Source organism: Oenanthe melanoleuca, chromosome Z (assembly GCF_029582105.1).
Source record: "Oenanthe melanoleuca isolate GR-GAL-2019-014 chromosome Z, OMel1.0, whole genome shotgun sequence".
In the NCBI taxonomy this organism is placed as follows: Eukaryota; Metazoa; Chordata; class Aves; order Passeriformes; family Muscicapidae; genus Oenanthe; species Oenanthe melanoleuca.
In genome coordinates this window covers 23,305,332-23,322,650 of record NC_079362.1, presented here as the reverse complement: position 1 = coordinate 23,322,650, position 17,319 = coordinate 23,305,332, and the positions used below count along the sequence as shown (strand labels likewise).

Below are 17,319 nucleotides of genomic sequence, written 5' to 3'. Positions count from 1 at the left end.
ACCCATAGGAACAACTAAATTACCATGTTCTATGGATTTCTTATCTGTACCCGATTCTTCAGACCTTTCCTACCAGGCTTGGGACAGGGTGTCACTTGATTTTTTGGTATTTGTGGCATTTCATATCATCTAAACAAAGCAAGATGCCTCAAAACTTAACATAACTATTTTCAGATGTATATCGAAGATTCCTAACAACACTATTTCATTTATTGCTTCAGAACTACTTGCTAGGCACTCATAACGTTTTGAATTCCTTCCCCAACACCCTGGAGCTGAGCACCTTGGAGGCCCAAAGGTTGAAGAGAGGGAAGCATAAGGAAAAGGTGCCCTTTCAGCCCTCCTTTACTCTTCCATAGCCAGTGACCGCCAGGAAAGGGGGGCAAGCGGGCCTGGTTCCTCCTCCTGCCCTGCCGTGAGGGGCGGCTGGAGCTGGGGGATTCCAGGGAGACAGGGACAACATCTCTAGAGGGCAGCTGGTGTGGGGCAGCTGTCAGGGGGCCTGTGGGGCGGAGAGGGGACCCTCCGTGAGGGGGGAAGAGCCTTGGGCCGCTGGCAAGCAGCGCAAAGCCACGAAGGGGAGAAGCCGTCCGCAGCGCACGGCTTCCAAGGCACGGACCAGTTCAGAGCCAGCGTGGCAAGGGAGGGAACCTGCCAGGGCTCTGGAGGCTCCTGAGCTTTTATTGCCACTCTGTTGCATCTAAATGTTGCTTGGGGTGAAATCAGCAGGAAAGGCCTTTGTAGGGTTTTACAAAGATGTTTATTTCAGCCACTGCTCAGCATTGTCCAGCGTTTGGGGAACAAAGGCAAGGAGTCTTGTGAGGGTCCAGGTTTAGTACATGGAATGAGCAGGCGGGGAGAGCGTCAGGGACCAATTATCAGGTGACACGGGGGTGCCACAAGGGAAGGGCCAGAGCAGAGGACCAACAGAGAATTAGGGTGGGAGTGACTGAAAGGCTGGGAGAGGGCACGGGCTTGAGGGAACAGAACATGGGCTTGCATTCCCTAGTTGCGAGAAGCTTTCTGGCTCTCCACACCACTCCTGCTGAAACTAAGGGCTGCAACAGAGCGTCATCTGGCGACTTCATCATCTTCATCTTCCTCATTCTCTCTTCCCAGCACTTTATTCACGCTGACAGGTGGCAGCACACGTGTGGTCCAGTTCTTCTGAGTCTCAGCTTGTTCTTTGATAGCTTCATTCTTATTTCTCCTAAAGGCTAATTCTGAGCTACCCTACATCAACAATACCTACTCTTATCAAAACCTACTCTTATCTAAACAATGCACCATAAACAAAGCTTTCTATAACCTATAGTTCTACCTAAAACCTAAAGAAACCTAAGAAAATCTCTAAAGATGAAATCTACTAGCTCTGGAAGAGCTCTTCTAAAAGTCTGGGCATGGGGGAATCTGGGCCAAAACAGCAGGCATCCCCTTTGCACTCCTCTCAGGTGGCGCGGCACGTCTCTTCTCCGCTCTTCCCGCACTTGCTTGGCTGAGGTGATCAGAGCGGCCAGGCTGGAGGCAGGATGGCCTGAAGTCACAAAGGGATGCTGCCCAGAGGAAAAACGTTCAAAAGAAAGGATTCCTTGTTACTTGGCAAGACCACAGGCTCCAGCAGGATTGCTCTGGCTCCCGGGAAGATGCACAAAGAGGACCGAGGGCACCATCTGCCCCTCGGCCTTCCTGTGCCGCACCTGTCTCAGCCAGGTCCACGTGGCCCACCCTCCTCTTCATCCCTTCCTGCGGGGCTCCTCAGCTCCCAGGCCCTTTGGCCGCTTTGCATTTTCTCACCTCCAGCAGTTCCTGGGCAGACCAGCGCCCGTCCTCGTCTGCCTGCAGGCAGCAGCTCAGGAAGAGGCGCAGGAGAGCCGAGTGGTGCCGGGGGTTCCGCAGTTGTGGGGGCCCGTTCCTTTCTATCAGTTCACCAACCTACAGGAAACGGAAGAGGACACTGCAGCTGCTCCTTTCCCAGCCACAACAGCTCTCAGCACACGCAGCCCCCTTTAGAAGCTGCACCTTACCCTCAGACGGGCTTCCCTCTGGAAAGGAGCTTCCCCTTGCACCATTTCCAGCCCCATGATCCCCAGCGACCAGATGTCCACTTTGGGGCCGTAGGCTTCTCCTCTCACCACTTCTGGTGCCATCCAGCCGGGAGTGCCCACCCTGGAGCTGCGCTTGCTGCGCTCAGGGCTGAGCTGAGCGCAGAGGCCAAAGTCAGCTGAGGAGAAAAACAAAGCCTGTCAAAGGCAGCTCCCCCTGCCAAAGCGGGCAAAAGCATTGCCCACGCCAAGGCTGACCAGGCCACCCCGCTGCAGCCGGCTGCAAAGGCAGCCGTGCTCTTCTCCCACGGGGCTGGAGCCAGCAAAATAAGGCACTGGCTGCCACAAAAACACCCTCACCTCCCACACATTGGCCCAGCAGCACTTGTGGGCACCTGGCAGTCACACAAAAGCGGCCCCAGAGCACATGCTGGCAACGCTGCACCTGCCCAGGGATACCCACTCAGTTTGACTGATCCGTCCATGCCCACAAGAACATTGGCGCTTTTGATGTCTCTGTGGATGACTTGGCGGGAATGAAGGAAATGCAGTCCTTGTAGGCACTGAGAGAGAAAGGACAGAGGCAAGGGGAAAAGTTCAGCACCTGATTATAACTACAGAAAAGGAAAGGGCTCCATGAGACGGACAGCTCTGTCATGGAGCTGAGAGGCAGGGGGCAACATCACAGTCAGAACAGAGAAAGGGAAAGAGCGTGCTGCTTCAACGCTCTTCAAAGAGGTCTGTCTTCTTGGAAGGCATCTGAGATTCCTAAAGCCCTTCCTGGTTTTGGTAAAAATGACATGAATTTTGGCTAAGAGGTGTCATGGCAAAGATTTTCTTGAGAGGCTTGTGGCAGCAGAGGAGGAAGCAGCACACTAGACGTGAGTCCAGAATCCAATGCCGTGTGGCCTGAAAGGCTCTCCTTTGAAGCTGAGGACATCTCCATTGGGCTGAGCTTGAAAATTTGCAACCCACAAGCCTGCTTAGAGGGGCAAGGAATGCAGGACAGTCAGACCGGCTGCATGCAAAGGCTGAGAGGAAAAGCTGGCAAGACAAAAGAAGCGACAGCAAGTGAGCAAGGGAGCATGAGCACCAAAAGACAAAGAGTATGCAAGCGTGCAAGAACAGAGCCAAGGGAGTGCAGGGAAACCGACAGGCAGTTCTTTCCAGATGTTCCTCCTTCTTCTCCAGGTTGTGACATCAGCTCCAAAGGAAAGGCATGAACAAGAAATCTCTGCTCTTCCTACCCACCAGCTGACAAGTGCCACTCTGGGCAGGCCAGGGCAGGCACAAGCGGGATCCCTCACCTCCCGACAGACAGCGCCGACCTGTCCTTCCTCCAGGTACACTGCCCTGAGCACATCTGACAACGTGCCGCCGTCCATCAACTCCATGGCCAGCCAGAGTTCCCCATGGACCAGGTAGCTGCAAGAGGAAAACCAGAGCATGGCAAGAGAGCAATGGCCTCAGCTTGATCACCCCAGGGCCTGAGCCAGCCTTTTGCACAGCTCTCCAAGCTACGTGTGCCACAAGAAGTCATTGCACACCCAGTGCCACCTCCTCCACGTCCTGGTGACGACTAGAGAAATCATCAACAGCTCCCTTTTCTGCCACGCACCAAAGGGCTTGCTCTCTTCTGCCTTGCCCTATCTAAAGGAGCAGCGACATGGCAACAGCCCAACCTGTCTAAGTAGGTGACAATATTGGCATTCCTGTTGTCCCTCATGGCCAGGATTTCATTGACAGCCAGCTCCTCGGATCTCTTCCCATAAAGGTGAATTTTCTTGATGGCCACCTGAAAGGACATTGAAGACCACTACCTTGACAAGTCGCTCCTTGCCCGAGATCTCAGGGAGCGAGCTGCGCCAAACTGCCCTGGTACTGGGCAGCAGAGCTTAGGAGAAACACCACAGCCCAGCCCAAGTGCATTATGCACTCCTAGCCAAGACTGTGCTTCAGAGCAACAGCCTCTTCTGCAGACATGGAGCGGCCACCCGAAGCTCCAGGCTGAGCTCACAGCAGTGGGGAAAGCGCTGCAGAGCTGCAAAATCTGCTGGGGATGACGACACTTTACCTGTTGTCCTGTGCTGGCATCGAGGGCTTTATAAACAGCTCCAAATCCCCTAGAAAGAAAATGGCAGCAGAGAAAGGCCTTCAGTCTGTGGCAGTGAAAGCAAGGCCAGGCAGGAGATGTCCCCAGGCTGCCTGGCCTCTCTAGAAAATGCCTGGCTGCAGCCTCTCTTCAGCCCGTAGCTTATCAGCCCACCAGCCTCTGCCAGGCAGGGCAGGGTGTGCAGGAGCAAACTCAGCTCCAGCATGAAGAGCAAGGGCTGCTGTAAATCCCCATAGGCACACGCCCAGTTAGGTCTGTTCCAAACCTAAGGGCACGTGTACTCATGTGACTGCATGTGCATGTCAAAAAGTGGAGAAAAATCATATTCCGAACAGTGTGGTTGAGAGTCTGGCATTTCTTGGGTGCCAAGGTGCTCTTCTAGGCCATAAAGGTGCAGAGGCAGGAGATCTTCCAGGTCCTGCTCCTTGCCACAAGCAAGACATTGTCGGCACCCTGTTGGCTTTGATGATGCCTTTGGACTGCCCTGACTCAGCAGTCCTGAGAGGTGGCAGGAGGGAAAGGCAGAGTTTGACCGTGCTTGGAGCTTGCCTGACTTCACTCTTGATATTGCAGCAGCCAAAGACCTGGCCCACGCTTTTGTATAAGGAGCAGGCGTCACACTTACCCTCGTCCAAGTTCTTCAAATGCCATGTACCTCTGCGTCGGCTGGCCCAGACTCACAATGCCCCCTGAAAGACAAAAGCAGTGCAAGGCACTCACTGTCAAACACAGATGGCAATCCACACATGATCCCAAGTGCAGCCCCAGCGTGGCGAGCTCTGGGCCCTTTGCAGCCTCTAGGCTTGCAGCTGCTGAGATCAGCAGGTGGGAGGGCAATCTTCTCCACCTTTCAGCAGCTGGCCTTTCCAAGAAGGGCTTTGTTTGTTTCTAGCACAGCATCTCATGTGCTAAGCCAAAAGGATGGGCCTTTAAGGACTGGGCCTGCGGAGCAAAGGCAAGGCCTTTGCAGCCTCTCTGCTCACGTCAACTCTCACTGGCAGAGCCACTTAGGAGCACAAAGTGTCCGAGGCAGAGGAGGAGGAGTAAAAGCCACAGGCAGAAAAGAGCCAGAGAGCTGCCTGGGGCCTGCTCACTAGCTAGGGGCCAGCCTTCTGCTCAAGCACAAACGAGCCTCTCTGCTTTTGCCTTTGGCAGAGAAGGCAGCCCAGGCAGAGCCAAGGCAGTCCCAGCTGCCCTCAGGGGCACCAGGAGCAGCCCCAGCGCTCTGTCGCTGCCTCAGAGCACAGGCACAGCTTCTGCAGGGAGAGCCAAGTGCCTCTGAGACACTGAAGCACTGAGGAGGAGCTTCTGTCACAGCGAGACACGCAGGCAGCACAGTGCTCTGGCAGACAAGAACTTCACCAGACGTACTCAGGCTCTTCAGGCTCTGCTCCTCTCTCCTCTGGGGCTGCCGGGCGGCACGCTGACGTGCAGGGCGTCTGTGGAGCTGGAGAGGAAGGATTGCCCGTCAGAAGGGTGGCTGGCACACGTGCTCCGCAGAGCACACGGCAAAGGCAAGGCCTCAGGGAGGTGCTGTCAGCCACCGCCCGGCCACTTGGGCTGGGGGCTTTTGGATGTCCCCTACTCAGAGGCAATGGGAAAACCCTAAAGGCTACTTGGATACAGGAACTCATGGATCAGCTGTTGTATGCAACATTTTATCAGCTTTTCTGTAAGTGGCCTGCTACAAGGTATTGAGGCATTTGCAAAGATCCAGAAGGAGATGAGAGCTCGGCCCCAGAGCATTGTTGCTTTTCGACTTCCTTGTTCCCCAGAGCAACTAAGATACCCCGCAGCTGGCATGCAGGTGTCTCAGAAGACAGCCCAGGGCATGTGCCTTTTTGGATCTGTTACACACATTTCCCCTCTGCATTTCAGGCTCGAAGGAGTGGCCCTTCAGAGCTGCATCCCAGCTCTTCTTGGACCCACTGCCCTTTACATAGAGCCAGAAGAGGGGAATCAGAGTTTGACACAAGTGGGATTCAGAGTCAGGAAAATCCTAGAAATATGGGTGAATTAGCTGCGACTCCATCGTGCTGCGCATTTTGGCTGCTGCACTTGCCTTTCTTCTCTTGAAAGGCTTTTCATTGGCAAATGAGGAAAGAGCCAGTGCTGCCTTTGCTCCTGCTGAGGCCAACAGCCGCTTGGGCTTTCTATCAGCCTCCCAGGCTGGCACTCTACGCTCTCCTGCAACAGGCCAAGCTCACAGCTTGCCCCACAATTCTTGCACGGTCAAGCAAGGTCACAAGTTCCTTCGCCACTCACCAAAGGACCGTCTTGTCTCCAAGCACGTGTGAGGTGACCTGCAGCGAGCAAAGGAAAAGGAGGCAGATGCCCTTAGAAACGTGCCTGTCTTGTGGAGTACCACAGAACAATTTAATCCCAAGAGAGACATTTCCCCTTTCCCAACGTGCCTCCAGGATCAACCCTTCTTTCCCACGGCAAGGAAGAGAACAACAAGGACGCTCCCCTAGGCTCTGTCTACGTTTGGGCCTCTTGTGCCACGAGGGAAATAGGAACATGGTCACGCAATTGCCAGCTGCTTTTTCACGAGTCAGAGTTCCTGTTCTGCCCAACAGCTCAAGCAATGGTTTCTCCTTGCTGCATTTTATGTACTGCTTCAGAAATTGCATGCAGTAATCCCCATCAATTTTCTGAAGACCATAGCCAAGGAAATCTTCCCCCACGGGCCCTCTTCCCTGTGGCAGCTCTCTGCTGAAGAACCTGGGAACATGTCCTGGGGTCAGCAGCAAACTCTTACTGGTTTGGAGTTTGTGCTGCATTGCCAAGGGAACCACCGGCTTGGCACACCATAAAGGGTCAAGTCAGAGAGCCAAGGCCTCTAAATGGCAGAATGTGGAGCCAAAGATGCTTTCCCTCACTCCCAGAGAGAACCGCAGAATGTTTACAAGTGTTTTCTGAGGATCTCTCCTTAGAGTCTGCATTTTGCAGGTGGTCTAGGTTGAAGCAGCAAGCTGAAGGAATGACAGACTCCACTGGCACGCACTGTCCCGTGCAGGGAACTCAACCTGCTGCAGGTTCCATTGCAAATACTTTCCAGCCAGCACGTGGTATAGACAATCCGTTTGGAACTGACCCGGTTGGCAACAGATTTCCCACAGTGGGGGCAGCTGAATGCTCATTTTGCTCCCAAATCAACTCAATCACTACTCGGCCATAAAGAGCAGAGTGAAGCACAGGCCAGGTGATGTGACCCCCAGCATAAACCTTCACTTACGAGTCAGCTGCAGCAGGTAGTAGCTGGAATAGGCAATAGAAAAAACGGTGCAAACCGCGGCACAGACTTGCTTGATCATTTTAGCAGTGCTCTGCAGGTTTGCACACTGAATGTCACCCGAGGGAAAAAGCGAGACTCCTCTCGGGGTGCAGGCCGTCTGCTGAGAACTCCTTGATCACAAGGATCCTCCCGCAGCCAGCGAGCGCAAGAGCCGCTCTGGACAGCGAGGCCCCGCGCGCCCCGGGACGGCGCTGTGCTGACAGCTCTGTGACGTGGCACCGCTGCCGTGACCTCACAAGAGCGGCTGCTCTGCCTTTGTTGCCGTACTTGTGCCCAGCAACCCCTTCTCCTGTACAGCTGATGCAAAAGAAAAGCCTGTCCGCTTCTCCTCAGGCGTAAAGCACCAGCAAAAGTCCTCATGCTCCATGAGCCAGCGCTTGAGACATCCCAGGCAAACTCAGAAAATGCACTGGACCAGCTGGCGCCCAAGAAATGCAATCAAACATGACTTTTGGTCTCCAAGGCTTTGACGAAAAGCAAGTGTGCTTCTAACTTCTGGCATCTCAGTTGCTTCTCAAAAGCCATACTTCTTCAATGACATTCAGGGGACAAAAGAAGCAAGGGAAATAAATTTCCAGGGGTATTGCAGTGTGCAGTTGCTTCTTGAGCACATGGGTGCATGTTCACCTTTGCTTTGACTCACTTTGGAGCCTCCTGACCTCCCTTTGGCTCAGGGAGATGCTGGCTTATCTCCTGATGCAGAGCTCTTCTGCTGCTTGCTGTTCCTCTGGCAACTGCAAGTCTCAGAAGATGCAGAAGAGCCGTGCGCTGATTCTTGGGCTGCCACAGTTTTGCTGTGCGGCAGCTCTGGCTGCAGCCTGCGGCCCACGGCTCTGCAATGCCCTGCAGATGTGGAGCCCAAAGAAGGCCCCTTTGCAACGGTCCAAAGCCGCACTCTACAGCTGTTTGCCCAGGCTCCATGCTCCCTGGAAGATTCCCTGCAGGCATTTGCACAGCCAAATCCCAGTAGAAACGACATGTACTCACTCTCTTCTCTTGCAGAATCCCAAATTCAAGACAGGAGCCAGCTTGAGAGAGAAAGAAAATGCTGGGTGCCAGGAGGCAACAAGTGCATGCAACTGCCCTGGAAATCAACTCTGCTCACCCATGGAACGATGATCCCAGGCTTAGCTCGCTTTCCTGGTGATTCAGCCCACACAGATGCTCATCTGTTGGGCGTGAGGTGAGGCTCTGTAGTGATGCAGAGTCCCCAGGCAGGTGCGAAGGCAGAGCCACTTGATTGCAGAAAGTTCCAGACTTTTCAGTCGTAAAAACATCACTCAACCAATCCCCATGAACCACGATGTAAACATGCCATGCTTTTTCTACCTCTCCAATGGTTTTTCTACCTCTCCAATGTTTTTTCTAACTGCAATTCAGCTGAGTCACTTTCCCCCAGTCCTTTCCTCCTCAGCTGAAGTAGCAGGCCTGAGGCGTGACTTTACTAGGTCTTCCCTTTGGGAGCTTTGACCTGTGTTGGACAAGACAGTGTCTTTGAGGGGCCTTAGGCTGGGCTCTTCACACTTCAGACACTGAGGGTAGTATTTGAAAATCAATGCAATTGCAAAGGCCCAGCCCGTCCTTGTTAAAAAACAAGACTGGTTGTAGCACTCAGTGCCGTGATTTAGTTAATGAGAGGGTGGTAGGTTACACGTTGGATTTGATAAGCTCAACAACATTTTCCAACCTACTCCATTCTCTGTCGTTCTTAGTAGGCGTGAAATTCTATTGCTGCAGGAGTTACTGTCGTGGTTTGAAGGACAGGTGTCTTCCAATAAAGGCAGACGGTCCTGTTTGAAATAGAGAATGTAAGCCCGCTCCCTCCCGAGTATTATAATTTTGGAATCAGGATCTACTCAGGCAGAGGCAAGTGGCTAGGAATACCAGCTCTTTACTGATATATCTAACCGGACAAACAGAAGCAAGAGCAGCTGTAAAAATGAACAACAGAAGAGAAGAAATAACACAGTTGCAGTCCCTTTTTCAGCCGCACACACACTCGGCCTGCCCTCGGTCCCGGTGCTGGAAGGTGGGGTAGGGCCCGTGCTACTGCGGAGGTGGCAGACAGGACGGGGGGAAAGGGGCAGTGGCAGCTGTGTCCCACATGGGAGGAAAGGTGGAGGAAGGGCTTTCCACTCATTGTTTGAGTTTTGTTGGTCAGCTGTGGTCTTAGAGGTGGTAGGCTGGAGCGGAGTGGATGCAGAGCATTGTCCCACAGCAGAGAGCCTGGCTTCCCGCTGTTCCACCCACATGAGCTGAAGATGGGGAGGGCAGTCATCCTCCCTCACCTCGTTGGGAAATGTGAAAAGCCCCGGAGCCCAGTGCCCAGCTACACTTTCTCTTGAGTCCTGAAATAGCCTGCGTGTAACCCGGCAGGCTTCCTTCTCATACTAATGGGAAAAATTCTTGAAGCTGCTGCAGTAAAGGAACAAAGCCCAACCCCCAAGAGTTACCCAGGAGAGTTGCTTCAATTTCAAAGCCTCTGGTTTTCCCCACTTGCAAGTCAGCTCCCATCAAGCAGGAAATTGCAGGGCTTAGAGAAGGAAGAATGACACCTCTGCAAGGACAGCCGAGTGCAGGCCCTCGGATCCCCTGGAGCTGAGCACCTTGGAGGCCCAAAGGTTGAAGAGAGGGAAGCATAAGGAAAAGGTGCCCTTTCAGCCCTCCTTTACTCTTCCATAGCCAGTGACCGCCAGGAAAGGGGGGCAAGCGGGCCTGGTTCCTCCTCCTGCCCTGCCGTGAGGGGCGGCTGGAGCTGGGGGATTCCAGGGAGAGAGGGACAACATCTCTAGAGGGCAGCTGGTGTGGGGCAGCTGTCAGGGGGCCTGTGGGGCGGAGAGGGGACCCTCCGTGAGGGGGAAGAGCCTTGGGCCGCTGGCAAGCAGCGCAAAGCCACGAAGGGGAGAAGCCGTCCGCAGCGCACGGCTTCCAAGGCACGGACCAGTTCAGAGCCAGCGTGGCAAGGGAGGGAACCTGCCAGGGCTCTGGGGGCTCCTGAGCTTTTATTGCCACTCTGCTGCATCTAAATGTTGCTTGGGGTGAAATCAGCAGGAAAGGCCTTTGTAGGGTTTTACAAAGATGTTTATTTCAGCCACTGCTCAGCATTGTCCAGCGTTTGGGGAACAAAGGCAAGGAGTCTTGTGAGGGTCCAGGTTTAGTACATGGAATGAGCAGGCGGGGAGAGCGTCAGGGACCAATTATCAGGTGACACGGGGGTGCCACAAGGGAAGGGCCAGAGCAGAGGACCAACAGAGAATTAGGGTGGGAGTGACTGAAAGGCTGGGAGAGGGCACGGGCTTGAGGGAACAGAACATGGGCTTGCATTCCCTAGTTGCGAGAAGCCTTTCTGGCTCTCCACACCACTCCTGCTGAAACTAAGGGCTGCAACAGAGCGTCATCTGGCGACTTCATCATCTTCATCTTCCTCATTCTCTCTTCCCAGCACTTATTCACGCTGACAGGTGGCAGCACACTGTGTGGTCCAGTTCTTCTGAGTCTCAGCTTGTTCTTTGATAGCTTCATTCTTATTTCTCCTTAAAGGCTAATTCTGAGCTACCCTACATCAACAATACCTACTCTTATCAAAACCTACTCTTATCTAAACAATGCACCATAAACAAAGCTTTCTATAACCTATAGTTCTACCTAAAACCTAAAGAAACCTAAGAAAATCTCTAAAGATGAAATCTACTAGCTCTGGAAGAGCTCTTCTAAAACTCTGGGCATGGGGGAATCTGGGCCAAAACAGCAGGCATCCCCTTTGCACTCCTCTCAGCTGGTGGGGCACGTCTCTTCTCCGCTCTTCCCGCACTTGCTTGGCTGAGGTGATCAGAGCGGCCAGGCTGGAGGCAGGATGGCCTGAAGTCACAAAGGGATGCTGCCCAGAGGAAAAAGGTTCAAAAGAAAGGATTCCTTGTTACTTGGCAAGACCACAGGCTCCAGCAGGATTGCTCTGGCTCCCGGGAAGATGCACAAAGAGGACCGAGGGCACCATCTGCCCCTCGGCCTTCCTGTGCCTGCACCTGTCTCAGCCAGGCCCACGTGGCCCACCCTCCTCTTCATCCCTTGCTGCGGGGCTCCTCAGCTCCCAGGCCCTTTGGCCGCTTTGCATTTTCTCACCTCCAGCAGTTCCTGGGCAGACCAGCGCCCGTCCTCGTCTGCCTGCAGGCAGCAGCTCAGGAAGAGGCGCAGGAGAGCCGAGTGGTGCCGGGGGTTCTGCAGTTGTGGGGGCCCGTTCCTTTCTATCAGTTCACAAACCTACAGGAAATGGAAGAGGACACTGCAGCTGCTCCTTTCCCAGCCACAACAGCTCTCAGCACACGCAGCCCCCTTTAGAAGCTGCACCTTACCCTCAGACGGGCTTCCCTCTGGAAAGGAGCTTCCCCTTGCACCATTTCCAGCCCCATGATCCCCAGCGACCAGATGTCCACTTTGGGGCCGTAGGCTTCTCCTCTCACCACTTCTGGTGCCATCCAGCCGGGAGTGCCCACCCTGGAGCTGCGCTTGCTGCGCTCAGGGCTGAGCTGAGCGCAGAGGCCAAAGTCAGCTGAGGAGAAAAACAAAGCCTGTCAAAGGCAGCTCCCCCTGCCAAAGCGGGCAAAAGCATTGCCCACGCCAAGCCTGACCAGGCCACCCCGCTGCAGCCGGCTGCAAAGGCAGCCGTGCTCTTCTCCCACGGGGCTGGAGCCAGCAAAATAAGGCACTGGCTGCCACAAAAACACCCTCACCTCCCACACACTGGCCCAGCAGCACTTGTGGGCACCTGGCAGTCACCCAAAAGCAGCCCCAGAGCACATGCTGGCAACGCTGCACCTGCCCAGGGATACCCACCCAGTTTGACTGATCCGTCCATGCCCACAAGAACGTTGGCGCTTTTGATGTCTCTGTGGATGACTTGGCGGGAATGAAGGAAATGCAGTCCTTGTAGGCACTGAGAGAGAAAGGACGGAGGCAAGGGGAAAAGTTCAGCACCTGATTATAACTACAGAAAAGGAAAGGGCTCCACGAGACGGACAGCTCTGTCATGGAGCTGAGAGGCAGGGCGCAACATCACGGTCAGAACAGAGAAAGGGAAAGAGCGTGCTGCTTCAACGCTCTTCAAAGAGGTCTGTCTTCTTGGAAGGCATCTGAGATTCCTAAAGCCCTTCCTGGTTTTGGTAAAAATGACATGAATTTTGGCTAAGAGGTGTCATGGCAAAGATTTTCTTGAGAGCATTGTGGCAGCAGAGGAGGAAGCAGCACACTAGACGTGAGTCCAGAATCCAATGCCGTCTGGCCTGAAAGGCTCTCCTTTGAAGCTGAGGACATCTCCATTGGGCTGAGCTTGAAAATTTGCAACCCACAAGCCTGCTTAGAGGGGCAAGGAATGCAGGACAGTCGACCGGCTGCATGCAAAGGCTGAGAGGAAAAGCTGGCAAGACAAAAGAAGCGAAAGCAAGTGAGCAAGGGAGCATGAGCACCAGAAGACAAAGAGTATGCAAGCGTGCAAGAACAGAGCCAAGGGAGTGCAGGGAAAGCGACAGGCAGTTCATTCCAGATGTTCCTCCTTCTTCTCCAGGGTGTGACATCAGCTCCAAAGGAAAGGCATGAACAAGAAATCTCTGCTCTTCCTACCCACCAGCTGACAAGGGCCACGCTGGGCAGGCCAGGGCAAGCACAAGCGGGATCCCTCACCTCCCGACAGACAGCGCCGACCTGTCCTTCCTCCAGGTACACTGCCCTGAGCACATCTGACAACGTGCCGCCGTCCATCAACTCCATGGCCAGCCAGAGTTCCCCATGGACCAGGTAGCTGCAAGAGGAAAACCAGAGCATGGCGAGAGAGCAATGGCCACAGCTGGCTCACCCCAGGGCCTGAGCCAGCCTTTTGCACAGCTCTCCAAGCTACGTGTGCCACAAGAAGTCATTGCACACCCAGTGCCACCTCCTCCACGTCCTGGTGATGACTAGAGAAATCATCAACAGCTCCCTTTTCTGCCACGCACCAAAGGGCTTGCTCTCTTCTGCCTTGCCCTATCTAAAGGAGCAGCGACATGGCAACAGCCCAACCTGTCTAAGTAGGTGACAATATTGGCATTCCTGTTGTCCCTCATGGCCAGGATTTCATTGACAGCCAGCTCCTCGGATCTCTTCCCATAAAGGTGAATTTTCTTGATGGCCACCTGAAAGGACATTGAAGACCACTAACTTGAGAAGCTGCTCCTTGCCCGAGATCTCAGGGAGCACGGAGCGAGTGCTTGTGCCATGAGGCAGCGAGCTGCGCCAAACTGCCCTGGTACTGGGCAGCAGAGCTTAGGAGAAACACCACAGCCCGGCCCAAGTGCATTCTGCACTCCTAGCCAAGACTGTGCTTCAGAGCAACAGCCTCTTCTGCAGACATGGAGCGGCCACCCAAAGCTCCAGGCTGAGCTCACAGCAGTGGGGAAAGCGCTGCAGAGCTGCAAAATCTGCTGGGGATGACGACACTTTACCTGTTGTCCTGTGCTGGCATCGAGGGCTTTATAAACAGCTCCAAATCCCCTAGAAAGAAAATGGCAGCAGAGAAAGGCCTTCAGTCTGTGGCAGTGAAAGCAAGGCCAGGCAGGAGATGTCCCCAGGCTGCCTGGCCTCTCTAGAAAATGCCTGGCTGCAGCCTCTCTTCAGCCCGTAGCTCATCAGCCCACCAGCCTCTGCCAGGCAGGGCAGGGTGTGCAGGAGCAAACTCAGCTCCAGCATGAAGAGCAAGGGCTGCTGTAAATCCCCGTAGGCACACGCCCAGTTAGGTCTGTTCCAAACCTAAGGGCACGTGTACTCATGTGACTGCATGTGCATGTCAAAAAGTGGAGAAAAATCATATTCCGAACAGTGTGGTTGAGAGTCTGGCATTTCTTGGGTGCCAAGGTGCTCTTCTAGGCCATAAAGGTGCAGAGGCAGGAGATCTTCCAGGTCCTGCTCCTTGCCACAAGCAAGACATTGGCGGCACCCAGTTGGCTTTGATGATGCCTTTGGACTGCCCTGACTCAGCAGTCCTGAGAGGTGGCAGGAGGGAAAGGCAGAGTTTGACCGTGTTTGGAGCTTGCCTGACTTCACTCTTGATATTGCAGCAGCCAAAGACCTGGCCCACGCTTTTGTATAAGGAGCAGGCGTCACACTTACCCTCGTCCAAGTTCTTCAAATGCCGTGTACCTCTGCTGTCGGCTGGCCCAGACTCACAATGCCCCCTGAAAGACAAAAGCAGTGCAAGGCACTCACTGTCAAACACAGATGGCAATCCACACATGATCCCAAGTGCAGCCCCAGCGTGGCGAGCTCTGGGCCCTTTGCAGCCTCTAGGCTTGCAGCTGCTGAGATCAGCAGGTGGGAGGGCAATCTTCTCCACCTTTCAGCAGCTGGCCTTTCCAAGAAGGGCTTTGTTTGTTTCTAGCACAGCATCTCATGTGCTAAGCCAAAAGGATGGGCCTTTAAGGACTGGGCCTGCAGAGCAAAGGCAAGGCCTTTGCAGCCTCTCTGCTCACGTCAACTCTCACTGGCAGAGCCACTTAGGAGCACAAAGTGTCCGAGGCAGAGGAGGAGGAGTAAAAGCCACAGGCAGAAAAGAGCCAGAGAGCTGCCTGGGGCCTGCTCACTAGCTAGGGGCCAGCCTTCTGCTCAAGCACAAACAAGCCTCTCTGCTTTTGCCTTTGGCAGAGAAGGCAGCCCAGGCAGAGCCAAGGCAGTCCCAGCTGCCCTCAGGGGCACCAGGAGCAGCCCCAGCGCTCTGTCGCTGCCTCAGAGCACAGGCACAGCTTCTGCAGGGAGAGCCAAGTGCCTCTGAGACACTGAAGCACTGAGGAGGAGCTTCTGCCACGGCCCACAGCGAGACACGCAGACAGCACAGTGCTCTGGCAGACAAGAACTTCACCAGACGTACTCAGGCTCTTCAGGCTCTGCTCCTCTCTCCTCTGGGGCTGCCGGGCGGCACGCTGACGTGCAGGGCGTCTGTGGAGCTGGAGAGGAAAGGATTGCCCGTCAGAAGGGTGGCTGGCACACGTGCTCCGCAGAGCACACGGCAAAGGCAAGGCCTCAGGGAGGTGCTGTCAGCCACCGCCCGGCCACTTGGGCTGGGGGCTTTTGGATGTCCCCTACTCAGAGGCAATGGGAAAACCCCAAAGGCTACTTGGATACAGGAACTCATGGATCGGCTGTTGTATGCAACATTTTATCAGCTTTTCTGTAAGTGGCCTGCTACAAGGTATTGAGGCATTTGCAAAGATGCCAGAAGGAGATGAGAGCTCGGCCCCAGAGCATTGTTGCTTTTCGACTTCCTTGTTCCCCAGAGCAACTAAGATACCCCGCAGCTGGCATGCAGGTGTCTAAGAAGACAGCCCAGGGCATGTGCCTTTTTGGATCTGTTACACACATTTCCCCTCTGCATTTCAGGCTCGAAGGAGTGGCCCTTCAGAGCTGCATCCCAGCTCTTCTTGGACCCACTGCCCTTTACATAGAGCCAGAAGAGGGGAATCACAGAGTTTGACACAAGTGGGATTCAGAGTCAGGAAAATCCTAGAAATATGGGTGAATTAGCTGCGACTCCATCGTGCTGCGCATTTCGGCTGCTGCACTTGCCTTTCTTCTCTTGAAAGGCTTTTCATTGGCAAATGAGGAAAGAGCCAGTGCTGCCTTTGCTCCTGCTGAGGCCAACAGCCGCTTGGGCTTTCTATCAGCCTCCCAGGCTGGCACTCTACGCTCTCCTGCAACAGGCCAAGCTCACAGCTTGCCCCACAATTCTTGCACGGTCAAGCAAGGTCACAAGTTCCTTCGCCACTCACCAAAGGACCGTCTTGTCTCCAAGCACGTGTGAGGTGACCTGCAGCGAGCAAAGGAAAAGGAGGCAGATGCCCTTAGAAACGTGCCTGTCTTGTGGAGTACCACAGAACAATTTAATCCCAAGAGAGAACATTTCCCCTTTCCCAACGTGCCTCCAGGATCAACCCTTCTTTCCCACGGCAAGGAAGAGAACAACAAGGACGCTCCCCTAGGCTCTGTCTACGTTTGGGCCTCTTGTGCCACGAGGGAAATAGGAACATGGTCACGCAATTGCCAGCTGCTTTTTCACGAGTCAGAGTTCCTGTTCTGCCCAACAGCTCAAGCAATGGTTTCTCCTTGCTGCATTTTATGTACTGCTTCAGAAATTGCATGAAGTAATCCCCATCAATTTTCTGAAGACCATAGCCAAGGAAATCTTCCCCCACGGGCCCTCTTCCCTGTGGCAGCTCTCTGCTGAAGAACCTGGGAACATGTCCTGGGGTCAGCAGCAAACTCTTACTGGTTTGGAGTTTGTGCTGCATTGCCAAGGGAACCACCGGCTTGGCACACCATAAAGGGTCAAGTCAGAGAGCCAAGGCCTCTAAATGGCAGAATGTGGAGCCAAAGATGCTTTCCCTCACTCCCAGAGAGAACCGCAGAATGTTTACAAGTGTTTTCTGAGGATCTCTCCTTAGAGTCTGCATTTTGCAGGTGGTCTAGGTTGAAGCAGCAAGCTGAAGGAATGACAGACTCCACTGGCACGCACTGTCCCGTGCAGGGAACTCAACCTGCTGCAGGTTCCATTGCAAATACTTTCCAGCCAGCACGTGGTATAGACAATCCGTTTGGAACTGACCCGGTTGGCAACAGATTTCCCACAGTGGGGGCAGCTGAATGCTCATTTTGCTCCCAAATCAACTCAATCACTACTCGGCCATAAAGAGCAGAGTGAAGCACAGGCCAGGTGATGTGACCCCCAGGCATAAACCTTCACTTACGAGTCAGCTGCAGCAGGTAGTAGCTGGAATAGGCAATAGAAAAAACGGTGCAAACCGCGGCACAGACTTGCTTGATCATTTTAGCAGTGCTCTGCAGGTTTGCAC

At 54.1% G+C, this 17,319-nt stretch overlaps 2 protein-coding genes across 2 annotated transcripts; both read right to left on the bottom strand.

The window, feature by feature from the left end:
• Window positions 1–1,071: 1,071 nt before the first annotated feature.
• Window positions 1,072–7,472, bottom strand: LOC130265441 (serine/threonine-protein kinase PAK 3-like). Its single transcript, XM_056514542.1, has 12 exons — window positions 7,394–7,472; window positions 6,218–6,342; window positions 5,527–5,602; window positions 4,781–4,844; window positions 4,117–4,165; window positions 3,725–3,837; window positions 3,350–3,467; window positions 2,506–2,605; window positions 2,025–2,221; window positions 1,795–1,932; window positions 1,464–1,553; window positions 1,072–1,233 (listed from the first exon to the last, which is right to left on the bottom strand). The coding sequence occupies exons 1-12, from the start codon at window positions 7,470–7,472 to the stop codon at window positions 1,072–1,074; spliced, it is 1,311 nt and encodes a 436-aa protein (XP_056370517.1).
• Window positions 7,473–7,506: 34 nt separating this feature from the next.
• LOC130265440 (serine/threonine-protein kinase PAK 3-like) lies at window positions 7,507–17,293 on the bottom strand. The gene is given in 13 exon segments (XM_056514541.1): window positions 7,507–7,750; window positions 11,218–11,330; window positions 11,573–11,710; window positions 11,803–11,999; window positions 12,284–12,383; window positions 13,127–13,244; window positions 13,502–13,614; window positions 13,924–13,972; window positions 14,588–14,625; window positions 14,627–14,652; window positions 15,342–15,417; window positions 16,037–16,161; window positions 17,215–17,293. Coding segments are annotated over 13 exon segments (1,416 nt in total).
• Between the last annotated feature and the right edge of the window lie 26 nt (window positions 17,294–17,319).

What these genes read in the sequence shown, in the direction of transcription:
- LOC130265441 (XM_056514542.1), bottom strand. Translation starts at nt 7,472, where the DNA reads ATGATCAAGCAAGTCTGTGCCGCGGTTTGCACCGTTTTTTCTATTGCC. An exon ending in GCAGAGCCTGAAGAGCCTGA is followed by an intron (nt 4,845 to 5,526) that starts GTACGTCTGGTG and finishes TTTGTCTTTCAG; the next exon opens with GGGGCATTGTGAGTCTGGGC. An exon ending in TTTGAAGAACTTGGACGAGG is followed by an intron (nt 4,166 to 4,780) that starts GTAAGTGTGACG and finishes TTTTCTTTCTAG; the next exon opens with GGGATTTGGAGCTGTTTATA.